This window comes from Saccopteryx leptura, chromosome 5 (assembly GCF_036850995.1).
Source record: "Saccopteryx leptura isolate mSacLep1 chromosome 5, mSacLep1_pri_phased_curated, whole genome shotgun sequence".
Classification (NCBI taxonomy): Eukaryota; Metazoa; Chordata; class Mammalia; order Chiroptera; family Emballonuridae; genus Saccopteryx; species Saccopteryx leptura.
In genome coordinates, this window is record NC_089507.1 from 76,524,463 (window position 1) to 76,546,413 (window position 21,951).

A 21,951-nucleotide genomic window follows, 5' to 3' on the forward strand; every position below is an offset into this window, starting at 1 on the left:
ACTGTTATTTTCTGTAAATACTTTGTCATAATTCTTGCCAAAAATACACAGTAAATTATTTTTACTAAAACATTGATCATATAGTCAGTACATATTAAAACAGTATTTTGTGAACACCCCCACTTTACATGGTGGTGGGAGGGTGGGATTGGGGAGATCATTTTGAACTTTCTTCAAAAGTCTATTCAGTTTTAAGTGGTGTGGGGACTGTTCAAAATACTTCCTTTTAAAATATATATATATAATTGTTTATTGTGATAATACTTGAAGCGGCAAAAACATGGAAACACCTACATTCCAACAATCAGAATAATTAGAATGAATTATGGTATATCTATACTATGCAGTGTTATGCAACTTTAAAAATGAGTTATATCTGCTCAGGATATTTCTGGTAGGTGTTTAATAAGATTAGCACTCTAGGGTCTCATTAAAATCAATTACCTTAGTTGGTGATTTTATTTACTACTGGTAGTTTTCTGAGTTCATTATCAAAGCATATTTGCTGATCATTAGTTAAAGTCAGGGTGTGGTTACTGGCCTTTAATAGTAAGCTACGATCTTTTCTGTGCCCTTCTAGTGTGCTATGGGATGGTGTAGGGAAACGTGATGCAGTGCCCACAAAGAAGCTCTTTTCTCTGTTGCATAGAAAGGACTATGGCCATATCAGCAAATTCATCTCCTAAAAGTGTAGTTGGAGCTGCTCCTTGTTCTACAACATTGGATATGGGGAGTTCTTCACTCTACAAGACTTACCCAGTTGAGTCTACTTTATCGTAATTTGGATTTAAAAAAATCAAGTGCTTTATTGCATCACTTAAAAAATTTCTCTCTTAAATCCACATTTACAAAGTCCTGTTATTTGTAAATAGTATGATCAGGTAATAAACTGTCCTTTTCATTAGACTGAGGACTTACTAAGGGAATATTTAATAGATGATAAAAGTAGCTTTTTTAAAGTTGTTTTTATTAGATCTAGTCCATAGTACAACTTCTAAAAACCTATATAGATAGTCTCTATAGAGTACATCTAGATGCACATTTGGGGGTGAAATTTGTTGTCTTGGAGTTTTTGTTTTTAGCCAGGGTAAGAGTTGGGCAAGCAGTTTTACTTGATATATTGGCCAGGCCTCAAGAAGTACATATGCTACTTACTCTACAGACATTTAAAGTAGTTGCCTTGCCTTGGGAAAGGATTGATTAGCACAGAGGCAAATGGTATACTATGCTGATGAATTAGCTATCATGCTTTCTCTTAACAGAACAAATTCTTTGTAGCAAAGTTTACTTCGAAGCAAAATTATATTAACTGTTTAATTTCTTATTACAGACATATGAATTATTTAAGAAGGCAAATGATGTTTAGAGATGAAAGAAATAAAGACATACCATAACTCCTTATTAAAAATAAGGTCTTGCAGGGAAAAAGGATTTCTCATATGTACCTCAAAACCATTAAATTATCATTTTAATTTCAAAATGTCAAAACTAAAATTAAAATATAATATATGTATATAATGAGGGAGAAGGAATAAAATCTCAGTATATATCCTATTTTATTCATACTGTAGATATGTAGCCGTCTCTCAAACTTGAGCCATTTATCTAAAATTTATTAAACTATTTTACCTGAAAAGATTTTTGTGTTCAATATCAAATATATTTAATCATGTGTTCTTTCTGGGCTAAATCTAACAAGGTTCTTTTGATCTTGTTCTCCCTCAGCCTGACAGGATGGTTTCCTGTCCTGTTCCTAAACAGTTGCTATGAAACCATTTGACAGTGGTGTGAATGCAAATCAGTACTGCAGGTGTGGCTTGACTAACTCCAAGTACTATGATGTAAATATGTTAGTAGTTTGGATACTAGTTTTACTACAAACCAATGTTGTGGCAGTATTTTCAGCAGCCATATCATAGTTAAGAGACATAAACCTTTGGTCAGCTGGCATCCTTGATCTGTTTCAAATACTTCAAACCAGGCTCTCTAGCCCTGTATTTCTCTGCATTTTAAATTCAAATTTAACACATTGTACATATACTTGTTGTTTCTACTTCAGACCTTTCTTACCTTTCAGAAATTTGAAACTAGTTTCTCTGACAGTATATTTAAACCCAATTTAATATTTACTCTGAGAAGAAATCATAGTTACTGGATGAATTGTTTCTCCCGTAATAAAACAAGTACCTTTAAGATAACATGCTGCCTCATTTACTTTCATGGTCTTAAAAAATTTTAAAGTCATTTTCTTATATATAAGAAACCTTATATATATTTATAGTCTCCTATTAAGAAGAGAGCAGTTAACTAATTTAGAAGACCAATTATAATTCTTATAATTTGGGTAACTGTGCCAAATTACATATGCATTCTACATATGCAGACATGAAAATTGTCGAAAACTAGAGAATGTCAGAATAAATGGAATGTATGGTTATATAGCATCTAAATGTTAGAACCTCTCTAGAGAAAGAACACAGCATCCCTGTTTTAAAAATTTGTCACACGTGAATTAAATTTTAAAGGCCTTTGTCAAAACTACGTTTTTATTGATCCTTTTACATTCTGAAGAAAGATTCTGTGCTATGCTAGGCATCACTGTTGTGTTACTAAGCAACAGAAAGTTACTTGTAATTTAGATAAATTTATCAGAGGAGCAAATACACACACAAAAAAATACTTATATTTTTAAAACAAATATTTCAAAGCTATTTAATGCCCTGATCAAAAACAAATATCACTATCAAAGCTGTGTTGTAATTGTGGATCAAACAATTTTATTTGAACGAAAAATTCTATGTAGTAGATTCTTCTCAAAATTTTCTTACCACTTTTTTTTTTAAGTTTTATGTGTAATGAAGAATATTTTAATAAACTTGTTTCTCAACTTGTGTTGGTAATGAAGAAATTCAGTAACTTTTGTTTGTGTTATATTTCTTGGCCCTTGGTGATTTACGTTGGGATAGCATGTTGGCCATTGAATACATACTTACTATAAGTGATGTAATGTGCCTACCTCATCAAGTTTCATCATTTTCATGGAATGTTTGTAGGATGATTTAAGCATTGTGGAGGATTCAAAACTAATAGAGACCTCAGTTTTGACCATAGAGTGGTTGGGTCAGAGAGGGAAGAGAACTCGTTCATGTTTGCTGTTCAGTGGATAGGGGCTGAGCACTGGATCAGTCCTGCATTGGACACCAGCTCTGTCACTGCACAAGTGGATTTGGACAGCTATATGACCCTGTGCAAATTATCTAACTTCTCTGAGTTCCAGAGAACTTCTCATCTGTGAAATTGGGGTGATGATAGTATCTACTTTATAATGTAGATGAATTAATAATGCATACAAAGCATTATTATGTTCATAGTATAGTGTCTGAAATATTGTAAATATTCCAATACTAGCATTTATTCTCACCATTACTGTATTAGAAAGAGTTCATTTGGATCTGGAAGTTAAAATATCTCTGATAATATGTTGTATTTATTACTACTTTTGTAGTGTCATTGAAATTATTCTGTCCAAGAAAGCAGTGAACTGTAAAGACATTAGCAACACTGCTGATTTTTTCCCCCAACTTTTATTTTCTCAAATGAGAAATGTGTTCTGGATTGCATACCCCACTGTCGAAACAGATTTTGATTTAATAAGGCTATCATTCTATCCTACATCTTTTACCCCCTTCTAATTAAAGAGTCTTGATTTCAGAATATGACCTCTTAACCATTTATTATATCATACTTATTCCCAGACTCCTTGCCTGTGGGCAGATCGGATATGTGTAACAGGAAATTAAGGGGACAGGACAAAAAGCTGGAGAATGGGAGGCATGGCCTTGTTCTAGATTTTCATGTTATATGGGTTATATGCTGTCCTAGTGAGAATTATATAAAGCTTCTGAGTGAGATAGACTTCCTGAGTTAATATATTAGCCATACACTTTGTAGCTATGCAACCTCAGGCAAGTTACTGAGCCTCAAGTTTTTTTATCTGTTAAAATGATATTAGCTATTTTTATAGCATAGTAAAAGATTATAAATAATCTTTGAAAATGACATACCTTTGTGTATCTGTGTATAGTAGATATTCAGTAATTGCTATTAGTTTTTGTTTGTTTGTTTGTTTGGTGAAAGGAGAGGAGACAGTGAGGCTTACTCCCACATGGGCCTTAATTAGGATTCACCTGGCAACCCCATCTTGGGCCAGTGCTTGCATACTGACCTATTTTTAGCACCTGAGGCTGATAGACTCCAAAGGAGCTGTCCTCAGCACCCGGGGCCATGCTCAAACCAATTGAGCCACTGGCTGCAGGAGATGAAGAAGGAGTAAAGGGGGATGGGGGGAGAAGCAGATGGTCTCTTCTCCTGTGTGCCCTGATTGGGAATTGAATCTAGGACATCCATACACCAGGCTGATGATACTCGATCCACTGAGCCACTGGCCAGGGTCTTGGTTTTTAACCACTTGAACATATAGAAAAAAAACTTGTTTTCATTCATTATAATTTTCCCTTATTACCTTCCAAACAAGTTACTCCCAGGGACTAGTCTGTTTACTTGTTTCCAAATTAAATAAAATTGTTGAGCCTGACCAGGTGGTGGCGCAGTGGATAGAGCGTCGGACTGGGATGCGGAAGGACCCAGGTTCGAGACCCCGAGGTCACCAGCTTGAGCGCGGGCTCATCTGGCTTGAGCAAAGAGCTCACCAGCTTAGACTCAAGGTCGCTGGCTCCAGCAGGGGGTTACTTGGTCTGCTGAAGGCTCGCGGTCAAGGCACATGTGAGAAAGCAATCAATGAACAACTAAGAAGTCGCAATGCGCAACGAGAAACTGATGATTGATGCTTCTCATCTCTCTCCTTTCCTGTCTGTCTGTCCCTGTCTATCTCTGCCTCTGTAAAAAAAAAAAAAAAAGTAAAAAAAAAAAGTTGATATTTGACTGTTACTTTTCACTGAAGTTTGTTGATATCAAATTTACATTTATATGTAGTTCAAACATAAATACTTACATACATGCTTCAGAATTAGACATACCACTGACATGAGAAGTGCTTGGCATTAATGCAGAAATGTTTATTGAATCCTGGCAAAGTAGCAAATTATGAGTGTGTTTTTGTCCTTATACTTTAAATTCTTTAATATGCTAAAATTCAAATCAGTACAATACAATTTTAGTATAAATATTAGCTTAGAAATATGTTATTATATTATATTTAATATTGCAGTTATTTGCTTAGTTTTGTGACATTATGGCTGAATATGGGACTTTTTAAAATTTTTATTGCTAGAAGAAATCAATAAATACAAGACAAAATTTGACAAAAAATATATTTTGGGCTCCTTTTTTTACAAATAGCTCATAAAAACAAATTGAAAGGTAAGACTAGACCTAGGTATTTCTGGTTTTGTATACATTATAAACCTAAATCTCATGTAAGAAAACTAATAGAAGTGTAAATCTTTAACATTTGGTAACTCTCTCTTCATCAGTTTATCACTCAAGCCCTATCAGAAAGTTGGTTTGAATTGGTTGGCATTGGTACATAAACACGGACTCAATGGCATTTTGGCAGATGAAATGGTAAGTAATAACTATTTCTAGGATTATCATTAAAAGGCATCCTTGCAGTCTTTAAAAAGTGAAATTTTCCCTGACTCTAGTTTTACTCCCCATGCCTCAGTATCTATGTTCCTCTCACCCCTCTCGGTTTTCTATTGCTTGTCTTAACTCCAGCCTGCTCACTACCCCCAACCCCAGTGAGTGTTGATATATTGTGTACCTTATTATCTAATTAATAAGTATGTTTTATATGTGTAAAATGAGTATATATATAAGGTCTACCGGAAAGTTCTGTCCGTTTCTATCACAACAAGTAAGTACGTTTATTTGGCGCATGTGTGCCTCTCTATTTTTATCACCTAATGTATACATACTGATGTAGCAAATTAACTAAAACAAAGTTGATTCACGTTAGTCTTATGTATGAAGCGATAGTGTACCCATGGCTACTACTGATAAAGTTCATTTATGCCACTGTTAATTTTTATGAATTTCAACAAGGAAGAAATGCTACAAAAGCATGTCTGTCGCATCCACCATGTTCCCCGGACGTAGCACCCTCCGACTATCACTTGTTTTTGTCCTTACAAAATTTTTTGAAGGGCAAAAAATTTAAAAATAAAGAAGATATCAAACAAGCACTGGTTCAGTTTTTCGCATCAAAAGATAAAACATTTTTCAAAAATGGGATATACAAATTGCCCTCATGCTGGCAAGAAATCATTAACAATAATGGCAATTATATTATTTAATAAAGTTTATTGACAGTAAGAAAAATTTGTATTTTGTTTTATTCCAACAGACAGAACTTTCCGGTAGACCTTATACTAAATGAGATTGTACTGGATGTGCTTTTCCATAACTGCCGTTAAAATTTATCATAGATACAGGTCCTGGTTAGTAAATAAATTTATACATTTATCAGCAACTTCATCAACGTCGTTTCGGTTTATTTTTACTAGATGTTTCTGAGTTTCTGTTCTTTTCCAAATTACATTTGCTTGAACTAGTCTTGGGAAGTTTATTACACACAGGAGTCCAGGTACTGTCACATAGAAACTTGACATTTAACCTTACCGTTTTTCCTCCAGCTATACTACAGTGTGTTTGTAAAGTCATGGTGCACTTTTGACCGGTCACAGGAAAGCAACAAAAGACAATAGAAATGTGAAATCTGCACCAAATAAAAGGAAAACTCTCCCAGTTTCATACCTATTCAGTGCAGTTCGATGTGGGCTCATGCACAGATTTTTTAGGGCTCCTTAGGTAGCTATCCTATATAGCCTCTACAGACTCGTCACTGACTGATGGCCTACCAGAACGGGATTTCCCCACCAAACTGCCGGTTTCCTTCAACTGCTTATCCCACCGAGTAATGTTATTCCTATGTGGTGGCGCTTCGTTATAAATGCGCCGATATTCACGTTGCACTTTGGTCACGGATTCAAATTTAGTGAGCCACAGAACACACTGAACTTTCCTCTGTACCATCCACATCTTGACTGGCATGGCCGTGGGCTGCTTGGCTGTATACAAGGTGTTATGTCATCATCTGCGCATGCGCACATGCTGCCACATTATCCTACAGAAACTGGGAGGGTTTTCCTTTTATTTGGTGCAGATTTCATATTTCTATTGTCTTGTTGCTTTCCTGTGACCGGTCAAAAGTGCACCATGACTTTACAGACACACTGTATTTCCAAAGTTTTTATTAAAAATGAGTCATGTTTTGTGGAGAAAATATTTACTAAATACATTTCAGTTACAATGTATGTTAGATTTCCAAAATAAAAATTAGCAAAGACCATGGTCTTTGTTCTCTGTTTAGCTTCTAGTAATCTTGAGATATCCCTCCCGATTTTAAACTGCCTCACGTGGGTGTGGGACCAGGCTCTTCTGTTCAGCCCCTCCTATCAGTCTCAGTGTAGTTTCTTCTTTAAATCCCTTCTTGTAGGACTTCTATTCAGCTAGATTTCAGGTGGTCCTGAATAATAGTTATTCTGTAGTTTAGTTGTAATTCTGATATGGTGTTGGGAGGATTTGAGTACTGTGTTTACCTATGCTTCCATCTTAACCAGAAGTACATCCAATATATATCGTATATTAAATATTTGCTTTATATAGTTAACAAAATTATATCCTTTATATGCAATGCAGAGGTCTTCCATATTAATGTGTGTCACATATTAACTAGAAGTTAAGATCTTCTTGCTCACTAATTTCATTTGGAGATTTCTTTTATCTGTCATTAAGAACTAAGAACCTAGTAGAAATTTCTATAGAGTTGGATTATGGAGAATCAAATAAAACCAGAATATCTTCTTTTCCTTTTATATTGTCCAGTATTTATTTGTATTTTGTTTGTTTATTTTTATATTTCATATATCGTCTTTTGAAATTTTAATTTCAGGGCCTAGGAAAAACTATTCAAGCCATTGCATTCCTGGCATACCTCTATCAGGAGGGTAATAAAGGTCCTCACTTGATCGTTGTTCCAGCATCAACTATAGGTTTGTAGTAGGTGGACAGCCATACTTGACTGTATACTATTTTGTGTAGAAAGAAGAAAAGCCATGTGTGTATGTGTGGTTTCTCAGTTTGTGTAGGTGAATGTGAATTTCTGTGGTCTCCTTATAGTTTTTTTCTCCTTTGTGTATGTATGTGTGTTTGATTATAATAGAAGTCCTTTAAAGAAAATAACTCAAATATAAGTCAATTTTTATGATCAAGGGCCATTTGATAAAATTTTGTTTTTGTTTACATAACACTTAAAAATTTTTTCAGTAAGAGAAACGATATGTGTATTTAAACTTATAATTAAACATTATTGAGTCAGAAATTATACAGTTCATCTCCTCTCAAATTACTGTTACATTCTTGCTCAGTTGATTTTATGTAGTATAGAGTAAGAGAATATATATATGAATGTAACCAAAAATATTATCTCTTTAAATTGGAACTCAATCACCTATAAATACAATGGTTGGTTTTCTGCCCTGTAATGCTACCTCAAAACCTCAAAATAATTGTTATCAGGATTAAAATTGGGCCGTCTCTGTGATATTTCTGAAAATCATCTTGTATTTTATAAAAGAATAATTTCTGGGCAGAGCTTGTCAAACTCTAGTGTTCATTTTACTTCACACACATATCCTTTGCAGCAGAAGCAAGTAATATTTTTTTTGTTTCACAGATAACTGGTTAAGGGAAGTTAATTTATGGTGCCCCACTTTAAAGGTGCTCTGTTACTATGGTAAGAATGTGTCATTTTGCTTTTAATTTTAAAATTTCTTTAACATTTTAACATGCAGTAAAGTACAATAAATACAATCAGTATGTGTGTATTGTTTTAAATTCTAGGTTCTCAAGAAGAACGTAAACAAATAAGATATAATATTCATAGTAAATATGAAGAATACAATGTAATTGTGACCACGTAAGTACTGAAAAAAATCATTTTTGAAAGAAATTTTGTGCAGCTCCCAAATTTAAAAGAAAATATATTAGTAATAATATGAAGGAAAGCTTATCCTAAAAACTGCAACTAAAATAATGGAATGACTTATGATAATTCATGCATTTTTAGTTTGGTGTGTAAAACACCAAGATAGTGTTTTTGCTAGTACATCAGGTGAGTGACTGACAGTGGTTATAAAAAGGTGTTGTCCACATGATTGAAAGTATAGTCTTAATAAAACTTGCTCAGTAAAAATTAAAATAACATTTAAACTCATACAACTCAGTAACAACAACAACAAAAGCAAAGGACATGAAGAAACATTTCTCCAAAGAAGACATACAGATGACCGGCAGACATGATTCTCAACATCACTAATCCCTAGGAAACTACACATTAAAACTACAATGAGATACCTCTTTACACCAATCAGAATGGCTGTTATCAAGAAGTCATCATTCACCTGCTATGGAAAACAGAATGGAGATTTCTCAAGAAACTACAAATAGCTCTACTTTACATCCCAGCAGTTCTATTTCCGGGTATTATCCAAAGAAAACAAAATTATGGAAGCAACCTAAGTGTCCATTGATAGATAAATGGATAAAGATGTACTATATTTCCCCATGTATAAGATGTTCCCATGTATAAGACACATCTTAATTTGGGGGCCCGAAGTTTGAAAAAAGGTGTATTACAAAAAGTTATTGAACTCAAGTTTTATTCATCATAAAATTCATGTATTTCCTCATTACTGTCAAAGCTCCCATTCATTAGCTTGTCCTCACCGGTGTCTGATGATGAATCATTGTCCTTATATATTCCCTCATCCTCAGTTCCATCTACGCCATTTGAAATGCCACACTTTTAAATGACTTGACAACAATCTCAGTCTTGATATTATCCCAGGATCTTTTCACCCAGGTATAAACTTCTCCTGTAGTTGGTTTCTTCACTCTTCCTGCTGGTGTCAAATTGTCCCCAGAAGACTTTTTCCATTGGTTCCATTCATCTCTCATGGCAGCTTTGAAGGGTTAATGCTGATATCAAGTGGTTGGAGCTGAGATGTCAAGCCTCCAGGTGTGACAGCAAGTTTCGTTTTTTTCTCTGCAGCAACCTTCTTTTGTGTTTTTTGATATGTGTGCCCTGAACTGATCAAGCACCAATAGGGCAGGTTTGCATAAGAGCCCACCTGGTCTCCTTCTCCAAACTTTTTCGAACCAGATCTTCATCCCATCCTGATCCATCCAACCCTTGTCATGAATGAGAACAATTACTCCTTGAGTAATGTCTTCTTTTGGCATTGTTTTGCATTTAAAAATCAGCATAGGAGGCAGCTTGGTTCCATCGGCACAACTAGAACAACTCTATAATGGCTCTTTTCATGTCCACTTGTATTCAGTTAGTTTTCTCCCCCTTCTATATCAATTGTCCCAATTATCTTTGTTACTTGGGACATCAGATTAAAAGGGCACTTTGTTCATATTAGCAATCTGTCTCAACTCGAACTGATGTGTGTATTCTGACATTGAATGACAAAATGATGAAATTCAAGGACCTTCTGCTCATAGCTTTCAGGTATCTTTTGGGCAAGCCTGGTGCGTGTACTTTTACTTTGTCCATTCCGTTTCATGAACCTGAAGCACCAATTGTGTTCTTTGAAATCAGTAACTTCTTTTTCATCAGCAATTTTTCTTGTCTCTTGCTAAACCATCTTTATGGACACAGGAATTCCAATAGCCCTTTGCTCTTCAATCCATAACTCCAATCTAAATCAGGCCATTTTGCTGACTTGCCTCTCGTGGCCTTCTTCTGCCGGGGTATTTTCAGTAGGGTTTCTCCTTCCTGTAGCTAGTCTGATTTCTCAATTGAAGGAGGACCAAACTTATGTTCACCAGCAAGACTTCCATTCACTTTTGTATACTGATCACTTTTAACTTGAATTCAGCAATGTACGAAAATCTTTTCTTAGCCATTTCTGGGCAAAACATAACCTACTGTAATATACCAGTAACAAGTGTGAAACAATGAGCTCAAAGACAACAAGCACGAAAAAGCGGGAAATGCAAATAAAAAAAAATCTACAACCACTGTATAAGATGCATCCAGTTTTTAGACTTCAAAGTGTGTGTGCAATGGAATATTACACAGCAATAAAAAAAAATGAAATCTTTCCATTTGCAACAACATGGATGGACCCAGTAGGTATTATGCTGTATGAAATAAATCAAAGGACAAATAATTGAATATGGTTTCATTTATATGTGGAATTAAAAAAAATAAATGAAAACAGACTCATAATTGCAAAGTCAAGAGGATGGCTTACATAGGGGAGGGGTGTGGGGAGATGGACAAAAAAGGTAAAATATAGTCAGTGATTTGCAAAGCTTATATGGTGACATAATTATTAGAATTAGTGGGTGATCACACTGTAAGGTATAAAAATGTCAAATCACTAAATTGTATACCTGAAACTAATATATAACTGATATAATATTGCATACCAACTATAATTAAATAAATTTAAGAAAATTAAGACAAGCCTTTCTTTTTAAAAAACAATGAAGATATTCCACCAAGATGATTTATATTTCTAACTTGTAAATAATAATAAAATGAAATCCCACTGAAAAATCTGAGTTAGAATAGAAATAAGGATGGAAAATATAGCTGAGTAAATCATTACTTAGTAGTATTTGTCATAAATATCTAGCAGAGAACTTCATGCTTTCATTTATTATATAGGTTATTTCAAGTGTGTTTACTGTAGGTATTTGATTATTTCTACTGACTTCCATAGAAGGCCTTGTTTAAAATAATTCATTCAAAATTATTTTTTTATTCAAATGGACTCGATTTTTTAAATATAGTTTTTTATTTCCAGATGCTATTAACTATTTCTTGTGTCTACCTTCTATTTTAATACAGTAGTATTATGTTCTCAACAGAAATGTCTTAGCTTAATGTCCTTTTTTCTACTGCTTCTTAAAATATAACTTCATGAAGGCCCTGGCCGGTTGGCTCAGTGGTAGAGCGTCGGCCTGGCGTGCGGGGGACCCGGGTTCGATTTCCGGCCAGGGCACATAGGAGAAGCGCCCATTTGCTTCTCCACCCCCCCTCCTTCCTCTCTGTCTCTCTCTTCCCCTCCCGCAGCCAAGGCTCCATTGGAGCAAAGATGGCCCGGGCGCTGGGGATGGCTCCTTGGCCTCTGCCCCAGGCGCTAGAGTGGCTCTGGTCGCGGCAGAGCGACGCCCCGGAGGGGCAGAGCATCGCCCCCTGGTGGGCAGAGCGTTGCCCCTAGTGGGCGTGCTGGGTGGATCCCAGTCGGGCGCATGCGGGAGTCTGTCTGACTGTCTCTCCCTGTTTCCAGCTTCAGAAAAATACAAAAAATAAAATAAAATAAAAAAAATAAAATAAAATATATAACTTCATGAAGTATATAACAAGTGCAGATTACATATAAATAACCAAAATTGTTTTCTTCCTAGATGTGTAGAAGTTGTCTCATTACACTATAACATTTAAATTTTCTTTTAGCTACATATGGCAGTTTTCATAACTTAGTTACATGGACTTCAGTAATTATTGGATAAAGAACATTAGTATTTCTTTGAGCACTAACTAGTACTGTCTTTTAGATACTGGCTATTAGAAGTGTATAAATGAAAATAATCTTACGAAGCATTAAACCTTGCTAGGGTCCAGGCTCTTAAGTTATAACCCTGGAGATTTCTTTTTTCTTTTGGTGACAGGTATAATTGTGCAATCAGCAGTTCTGATGACCGTAGTCTCTTTCGACGGCTAAAACTTAATTATGCTATTTTTGATGAGGGCCATATGCTGAAGAATATGGGCTCCATTCGTTACCAGCACCTTATGACAATTAATGTAAGAGAGAGTTTTATTAATTTTTCCAATTATGATAACATTTTATATTATGAATTTTAATGTGTATAGTATTTTCTGTCAAGGGACAGGAAACTTTCTATAAAGGGCCAAATAGGAAGTATTTAATGTTTTATGAGCCATTTAGCCTCTATACCTTGTTCTTTCATACTTTTTACAACCCTTTCGAGGTGTAAAGAGCATTGTAGCTCGTAAGCCTCAATTTATCATCTCTGTTTTATATGATAAACTCTGAATATTAAATATAATCTTTCGTTACCTCATTAAAATGATCTCAGGATGCAGGTTACCTGCTTATAAAATGAAGCCATTACTTTTACACATTCTGCCTTAAAGTACAAATAGATCATAATTTTTCTAAATTGTTATTGTTTTATTACAGAATGTCACATCATTAATAATGGTTTTAATTCTTTCTCCCTCACTGAGGAGGGTAAATAAAACAGAAGTAGCTCTAATTTAAAAAATTAATTTTAATTTTACCTTCATTCACAGGCAAATAACCGCTTGCTGCTCACAGGCACTCCTGTACAAAATAATCTGTTAGAACTCATGTCGCTGTTGAATTTTGTTATGCCCCACATGTTTAGTAGTAGCACAAGTGAAATACGACGAATGTTTTCTTCTAAGACAGTAAGCATGAATTCATATTTCCTCCCAAATACGTTACTTTGTGTTTTACCTGGGCCAGTTTTCTGTTTGGTCTTTTCCTTGTTTTCATGGTACATGTGTACTAGGAAATTTAAGTAGTTGATATTCCTATTGTAGGGTCAGCCAAAATACAGTGGGAAATGAATTGATGATTTCTGTAATCAGTGTCTAAAAAGTTTGGTCTCTAATACCCTAATTTTATGAACAATGAGAATTTTAAATTAGTGGAGAGCTCAGATATATGATATTTGGGAAAGGTTTGATCATTGCCTTTTCTTTATTAAAGTCAGGATAATTAGCATTTTTTAATAGGTAAACTGTAGAACTGGACGGAGGTTGAATATTTCTGTTCTGGGTCATACGTTTTGAAATAAAAGTTCATAAATAACAAAAGTAACAATTTCTGAAAGTTACAAGAAATAAATCCTTTTAGGTGAAAATCTTGTTAATTTTCTCCTGATTGCTTAGAAAAAGTACAGTGTAGTCTTCAGGAATGTGTAAATTCTTCAATTCAGCCATGTTTCAATTCATCTGTGTTTATATAGATTCTTGACTTGACTGTCATATATACTTTATGAGAACTTACTGATACTCTTCTACTGCAATTAACTGCCTTTTTAACTCTCACTAATTAATTTTTCCTACTTGTTGGCCTACTAGTTCATAGGATATGGAGTATTCCTTCACATTTTAGAATGAAATTCCACTTCTTTAATTCCCTAATATTGACAGGTTTTGACTATCAACCATCTCCATTTTTTAGACCACATGATTTGCATCACCTGTACTAGCTTTCTTTAGGTTCATTTTCCACAAATCAGTACAAGGTTTTTTACCTATCACTCTCTCACCCCTCACCTCTCCTCCCTCTACCCTCTTCTCTTCCTCTTTCTCTCACACACACATTTTCTTCAAGTTTTCTAATCAGTAATAACTCAATAGTTAATGCTTCCGAAAACTAACTTATTACCTAAGCAGAATACACAGTTACATAAGAAACCTCATCATACATATGGAGCTTTAAGAAGTAGATTGTAGCCTAGATTCAAATGTGAAGTTTTATCTAGAATAAATTAAGTTTCTGTAAAACATTCAGATTTTCACGTTCTGTAATATTGTTATTGTAATCATTTTAATGAGTAATTTCTAAAAGTATATATGTTCTTATTTTACTTAGAAATCAGCAGATGAGCAAAGTATATATGAAAAGGAGAGAATAGCACACGCAAAACAAATTATAAAACCATTTATTCTCAGAAGAGTAAAAGATGAGGTAACTCATCTTCATATTTTTTATGGTTGTGTTTTAGAAATCTGTTTTCTTCTTTATTTGATTGATTTACCTACACTATTTTCCTTCCTCAGGTGCTCAAGCAGCTGCCCCCCAAGAAAGATCAAATTGAGCTGTGTGCAATGTCAGAGAAGCAGGAGCACCTTTATTTGGGTCTTTTCAACAGAATGAAAAAATCTATCAATAACTTGGGTATAATCTGATTTTCACAATTTTATGTGAAAAGTAAATCCTGTACTGGGGCAGCATTTTCTTTAGTCATATTATTAGTGGGCTTTACTCATTTTTTTAAAAATTAGTTGGAATTTGAAGAAATAATTTTAAAACTTTTTGTTTGTGTTGAGATACATTTCAACAAACAGCGATCAGCTTGTTTTTTGTATTTTTTTTTTAATCTGTCTCTTTGGATCACAGAAAAAAACACAGAAATGTGCAATGTCATGATGCAATTGAGAAAAATGGCCAATCATCCTTTATTACATCGCCAATATTACACAGCCGAAAAACTCAAGGAAATGTCCCAGCTTATGCTAAAGGTAAAGATTCCCTCTTATGTTAACACGAAGCATGTCAGGTTAAATTATTAGGCTAAAAATGAGACTTTCCCTTCTTATGCTAACACAAAGCGTGTCAGGTTAAATTGTTAGGCTAAAAATGTGACTATCAAACCTAATAAGCATATTAACTCTTTATAACCACATTTAAGAAAAACAGAACATGTTTTAAGACAAAGCGCAAGATAATTTTGGGGATATAAGACCCAAGAAGGACATTCCACATCAGGAATCAGCCAATTATTAGGGCCAGGTGTGGCCATGTCTATTTTTATAAATAAAGTTTTATTCTAACATAGCCACACCCTCTTGTTTCAGTGTTGTCTGTTGCTGTTCTCTCAGTACAAGGGCAGAGTTGAGCATTTGCCAAACATCATTTAATCTACAGAGCCTGAAATATTTACTATCTGGCCCTTTACAGAAAAAGTTTGCTAACTCTTGATTTAGACTTCATTATATACTCTATTTTACTTATTCTTACCAAAGGAGTCCTTACATTTTATGACCTGGATAGTGAGTCATTTTTCTCCATTTATTTTATTTTATTTCTTATTTTGTATATAGTTTTAGCTATTAGTCTTTATTTTTGACTCATTCTTCTTTAGCACCTACCTTTTTTATTTCTCCTTATAGGCTGTGTATTGAAAGCAGTGATTTGCTTTTTAAGTTTTTTTAATATTTTTTAAAACTTACTATGGGCCTGACCTGTGGTGGCGCAGTGGATAAAGTGTCCACCTGGAACGCTGAGGTTGCCAGTTCGAAACGCAGACTTGCCTGGTCAAAGCACATATGGGAGTTCATGCTTCCTGCTCCTCCCCCATCCTCTCTCTATCTCTTTTTCTCTCTAAAATGAATAAATAAAAATCTTTTAAAAAAATTTAAAAACTTACTATGAAAAATTTTAAACATGTAAAAATACAGAGACTTGTATAATGAAATCCTCTGCCTATATAATCTTCTCACAGTTTCTGTAGTTATGTGGAATGTACTACTCTTTGTTTCTTTTTTATGTATTTATTTATTAGTATATCAGTTATATTAATTTTACTTGTATATGTAGTGATTTGACATTTTTATATCTTACAGTGTGATCACTCACTAATTCTAGTAATAATCTGTTGCTGCAAACTTATCATTATTGACTGTATTCCCCTTCATCTTTTTCATCCACCCCTCCTCTTCCTCCCCTCAAGAGACTATCCCTTCGGCCTGTGTTTTTATAAGTCTGATTTTGCTTGTTTTATTTGTTCATTTGTTTTTTTTTGGGGGGGGTTGTTTTTGTATTTCACATGTAAGTAAAACCATGTGGTATTTGTCCTTCTGTCTGACTTATTTCCTTTAGCCTAATACCCTCTAGGACCATCCAAGCTTTCACAAATGGCAAGGTCTCATTTTTTATTGCTGTGTAATATTCCACTATACATATAGGGGTGGGCAAAAGTAGGTTACAGTTGTGAGTACATGAAACAGTTTATTCTTGTATTATTTATTAATTACTATAGTTATTTGTATTATAACTGTACAGCTACTTTTGCCTATCCCTAGATATACTGCATCTTCTCTATCCATTTGTCTATCAGTGGACACTGAAGTTGCTTCCATATCTTAGTTATAAATAATGCTGCAGTGAACATAGGAGTGCATATATCTTTTCGAGTTAGTGTTTTTGGTTTTATTCTGTCTTGGATAAATGCCAGAAGTGGAACTGAGTTCTATGGTATATCTGTTATCTCCATATTGTTTTCCATAGTGGCTGCACCAGTTTGCAGTTCCACCAACCGTGCACAATGGTGACACTACTCTTGTTTCATCTAGACCCCTCCCAAAGTTTCTGAAGTAAATTATAGCTCTTATTTTATCTGTAAATATTTCAGTATGTCAATTCTAAAACAGTAAGGACTTTTCCTCCTTTATTGTACCTAAAAAATGAATATGAATTTTCTTTGCTAAATTTGTCATCTTATAATGTTCAGTGATTTAGATATTTTCTCAGATGTGAACAATTTTATTAGATTGTTTTCATCATATAAATTATCTTAATTTTGAAGTGTATGTATTATTTTGTTTTGCTTTGAGGAACCTACACATTGTGAAGCTAACCCTGACCTGATCTTTGAAGATATGGAAGTTATGACAGACTATGAATTACATGTACTTTGTAAACAGTATCGACACATTAATAGCTTCCAGTTAGACATGGACTTGATTTTAGATTCTGGAAAATTCCGAGTTTTGGGACGCATTTTGTCTGAACTAAAAGAGAAGGTATTAAGAATCTTATTACCCTGTTTGTATTTTCCCAATTACTTAAACTTCTTTAAAACAATTGAAGTTTTAGCCTTTGTCTGTTATACATTCTTCTAGAAACTAGTGTTGTGAGCATTGGGGGATGTACAGTAGTCCTCCCCATCTGCCCTTTTGTTTTCCGTGGTTTTAGTCACCAGCAGCCAAAGGTGGTCCAGAAACATGAAATGGGAAATTGCACGCTGTTTTGAGTTGTGTGGTGAAATCTTGTTCTTTCTTGCCCTGTACATAAATCATCCCTTTGTAGCATATCTACACTGTATGCAGTACTTGTCCGTTAGTCACTTAGGAGCCCTCTCAGTCATCAGATCTATTGTAGATTATCAGGTCAACTGTATTACAGGGCTTGTGTTCCACATAATCCACATTTTACTTATTAATGGCCCCAAAGTGCACGAGTAGTAATACTGGTAATTTAGATACACCAAAGACGAGCTGTAATGTTTCTTTTAAGTGAAAAAGTATGTATGTATAGGAAGAAACAGTATTTATAGGGTTTGGTACTTTCCCTGGTTTCAGGCATCTACCAGGGATCTTAGAATATATTATCCACAGGTAAGAGAGTTCTACTATATTATGGGCATATATATTCCTGATTGCTTTTCTTCTTGCGAACCTCCAAAAGAAAAATAGAAGTTAGTAGGCTACATCTATACTGATGTTTTTAAAAAATATTTTTGTCATTATTTCATAGGTGACGATTTAAATGATAGTTTCAAAATTGGTGTTTTGAAGATACTGTGTTAAATGTTTAAGTAATACTACAGTTTATATGTGAAATAGCTTAAATTTGTAAGATCACAATCTAAATAGTACTCTGGCTATTCCTATTAACTACTCTTAAAAAACAAAACTAAGGGGTTGGGGGAGGAGAGGGGCACAAAGAAAACCAGTTAGAAGGTGACAGAAGACAATTGGACTTTGGGTGATGGGAATGCAGCATAATCAAATGTCAAAATAATCTAGAGATGTCTTCTCTGAACATGTGTACCCTGATTTATCAATGTCACCCCATTAAAATTAATAAAAAAACTAAAAGTTGAATTTTAGCTCTTAAGTTTAGAAATTAAGTGAATTTATTTATATACAATCTAAAGAAAGAATCTACCTTAATTATGATTACTTCATTTTTATTAAAGCAGCAATTGATCAGCCCTGGCTGATAGCTCAGTTGGTAGAATGTCGTCCCAGTGCGCAAAGGTGACAGGTGTGACTCTCCAGACAGGGCACATACAGGAACAAATCAGTATTTCTATCTCTCTCTTTCCATTCCTCTCTGTAAAATCAATAAATAAAATTTTTAAATAAGCAGTTGATCATTAGATACTTATATTTTTCTTCCCATATATCTAATATATATATGTATTTTCACAGGGTGATAGAGTTGTATTATTTAGCCAATTTACCATGATGCTGGATATTTTAGAGGCTCTGTTAAAACATCATCAGCATAGGTACCTCAGATTAGATGGAAAGACTCAGATTTCTGAAAGGTTGGTATACTTTGCTTTAGTTTCAAAAAATCTCTATCCACCTTACCCTCAAAAAAGAGTAAATGTTTGAATTTTAAATGTCTAGAGCACTTGATAGAATTGTATTACTTTGAGTCTTATGTGTGATTACTTCAAATCATTATTTTAAAATGAGGAACATTTTCTTTTAATATTTTTGTCTGAACTGCTTACAAATATATTTGGAGGTAGTTTTGTAACTATATACTTAATCAGAGTTTTTCTCTTTAAAAGTCAAAGTCTAAAGCTCCTTATCTTTAAACCATGATTGTTTTAAAATCTTGGCCTTTCATATTTCCAAGGTAAATGAGTTAAGATTAGTTATATTTTAATTCTCAAGGGTTAAAAACACTGTCTTAAAGGGAGAGGAGATGCTTTTTCTGTTGTGTTTAAACTCCATTATATTTTTTGGCTAATTTTTTTATCAGCCAAAGTGAATTTTCCCCCTGCATTAGAGTGAGGGTGGAAGTCATGCTAAAAAAAATGATTAAACCAATACAGCTTGATTCAGTTCATAGTTATATTATTTACCAGTAGCCACTAACAGACTTCTGAGAAGGTTCAAGATTAAAAAGTCATACGCATTATTTAGATAAGCCAGAAGCCATTAAACAAAGGGAAAAATAGTCCTTTAGAAGTTAATCAAATCTGAATAGTTAAGAAAGAATTAGTAGAGATAAGTAGTATAGAAAAGAAGTTAGTGAATTGGGAAGGTTTTTCAATAAAAAAAAATCTTCAGGGAAATTATCTGTATCTTCAAGTTTATTTTCACGGGATGTGATTGTTTTCCGTTTTAATTATACTTTTTAGTGAGATTGAACCAAAATATGTTTATCTTACAGGATTCATTTAATTGATGAGTTTAATACCGATATGGATATCTTTGTGTTTCTGCTGTCAACAAAAGCTGGTGGCTTAGGAATAAACCTGACGTCAGCAAATGTTGTTATACTTCACGATATTGACTGTAACCCCTACAACGATAAACAAGCTGAAGATAGATGCCATAGAGTAGGGCAGACTAAGTAAGTGTTTTCTGTTGAGATTTATTATTAATCAAATAAAGTTTAATGTGTGTAGAATATTAGAATGTAGTCTATCAGACGTCCTGCCTTATATTTTTATCAAAGCACTGCTGCTCATGTAATTCATGCCAGCAGTGTTGAATGTGAACTTCACTATGTGACCTAGTAAATAAAATACCCTCCCATCCCAAACCAAGTAGTTCTGTGGCTAATCAAAAGGTGGTATTATCAATGAGTGCCTTTGCAAAAGATTAATACTTAAAAAGACTTTGCTTGTTAGACCATTTAAGATAGACTTGGTAATATAGATACTTTTGCTACCTTATTACTCTTTAGAAAATAGATTATTTGACTTGTAGATATTTTAGGTGAAGGTTAATTTTGACATTGGTCATAGGATCATGTAGAGGTAAAAAAAATACCTACAAAAAAAAATACCTACAATTTAACTCTACTTTCACATGTAAACAGCAGACCGTGTTTACTTTGTATAGTATTTTACTGTATTTCCAAAAGACATTGGTATAGTTATTTATGAATCAAATATTTATCAGTACCTATTATGGGACCAAAACCTTCCATGTAATCTTTGTACTTTACTACAGTGTTTTTCAACTGCTGGTCCACGGACTGGTGCCAGTAATGAAGATTATAGGCCAGTGATTATAGCCTTTATAATCTTCCTACAACAGCAGAGTGAGTAAAGCTTTTGCAGGCCAGTATGAAATTTCTGGTGGACCAGCCCTGGTCCGTGGACTGGTGGTTGAAAACCACTGCTTTACTACACTTCCTTTTTGTACTGAATTATTTCTTGGAACCTGATAATCAAAGTATGTTCCTTTCTAAAATGGTATACTTATCTAAACCCTGAAGTGTTTTTTGTAAACCTAGTAATTTTTAAAATAAGATCCAAGATATCCTTCTCATGATCAGTAGGAAAGGATGTATAAAAGTGACATGCTCAGAAAATGTCAGCTTCAAGTAGTTTGAATAAAGTTTAAATTTGTGGGTATATTTGTTATACAATTTTCAAGATATTCTTATAGAACTCTAAAATGATTTATATCGTTCATATGTATCCAAACAATTTTATATTTAATAATCAGTGGACATACCTTTTATATTTTTTAGAGAAGTACTAGTTATAAAATTAATAAGCCAAGGGACAATAGAAGAATCCATGCTAAAAATTAACCAACAGAAATTGAAACTAGAGCAAGATATGACCACAGTAGATGAAGGTAAGTTGTTTATAAGCAGAAACTTCAATATTTATTCATATGAAAATACAACAAATTAGCAATATCAAGGGGATAACAAAAACGGTCTTAAGTCCTTGACTGGCGTATCATTTAGGGATAGCCTGGCAGAAGATAAGCATACTCACTTCAAAACAGTGACTAAGAACATTTTGCCAGAATTGATGTAAATTAAACATTTTGACTTTGGAAAATTCTGTCTATTCTATCCCTTACATTCCAGAAGTTAAAATTGGATCTATAATTTTATCCACAATTTTATGATTTACTTACTACATAAGTAATAAAGTTTTATAAATTAAAAAATTTTAAACATATAAATATGAAAGGATATACTTTCACATAGTTCAAAATTCAAAATATATAAAAGGGCAAACAGGCCCTGGCCAGTGGTGGCTCAGTACCTAGAGTGTCAACCCAGCATGTGGACA

General features: G+C 33.9%; 1 protein-coding gene across 4 annotated transcripts in view; it reads left to right on the forward strand.

Annotated features, from left to right (window-relative positions):
- Positions 1-21,951, forward strand: part of SMARCAD1 (SWI/SNF-related, matrix-associated actin-dependent regulator of chromatin, subfamily a, containing DEAD/H box 1) — a 97,062-nt gene that overhangs the window by 68,019 nt on the left and 7,092 nt on the right. For all 4 annotated transcript variants that reach the window (XM_066384953.1, XM_066384952.1, XM_066384954.1 and 1 more), the window contains 13 exons: positions 5,493-5,583; positions 7,973-8,072; positions 8,756-8,815; positions 8,923-8,998; positions 12,772-12,907; positions 13,421-13,558; positions 14,754-14,849; positions 14,942-15,059; positions 15,282-15,403; positions 17,498-17,686; positions 19,100-19,218; positions 20,079-20,261; positions 21,393-21,502. In XM_066384953.1, the coding sequence (XP_066241050.1) occupies positions 5,493-5,583; positions 7,973-8,072; positions 8,756-8,815; positions 8,923-8,998; positions 12,772-12,907; positions 13,421-13,558; positions 14,754-14,849; positions 14,942-15,059; positions 15,282-15,403; positions 17,498-17,686; positions 19,100-19,218; positions 20,079-20,261; positions 21,393-21,502 (1,538 nt within the window). The remainder of the gene's footprint in view (positions 1-5,492; positions 5,584-7,972; positions 8,073-8,755; positions 8,816-8,922; positions 8,999-12,771; positions 12,908-13,420; positions 13,559-14,753; positions 14,850-14,941; positions 15,060-15,281; positions 15,404-17,497; positions 17,687-19,099; positions 19,219-20,078; positions 20,262-21,392; positions 21,503-21,951) is intronic.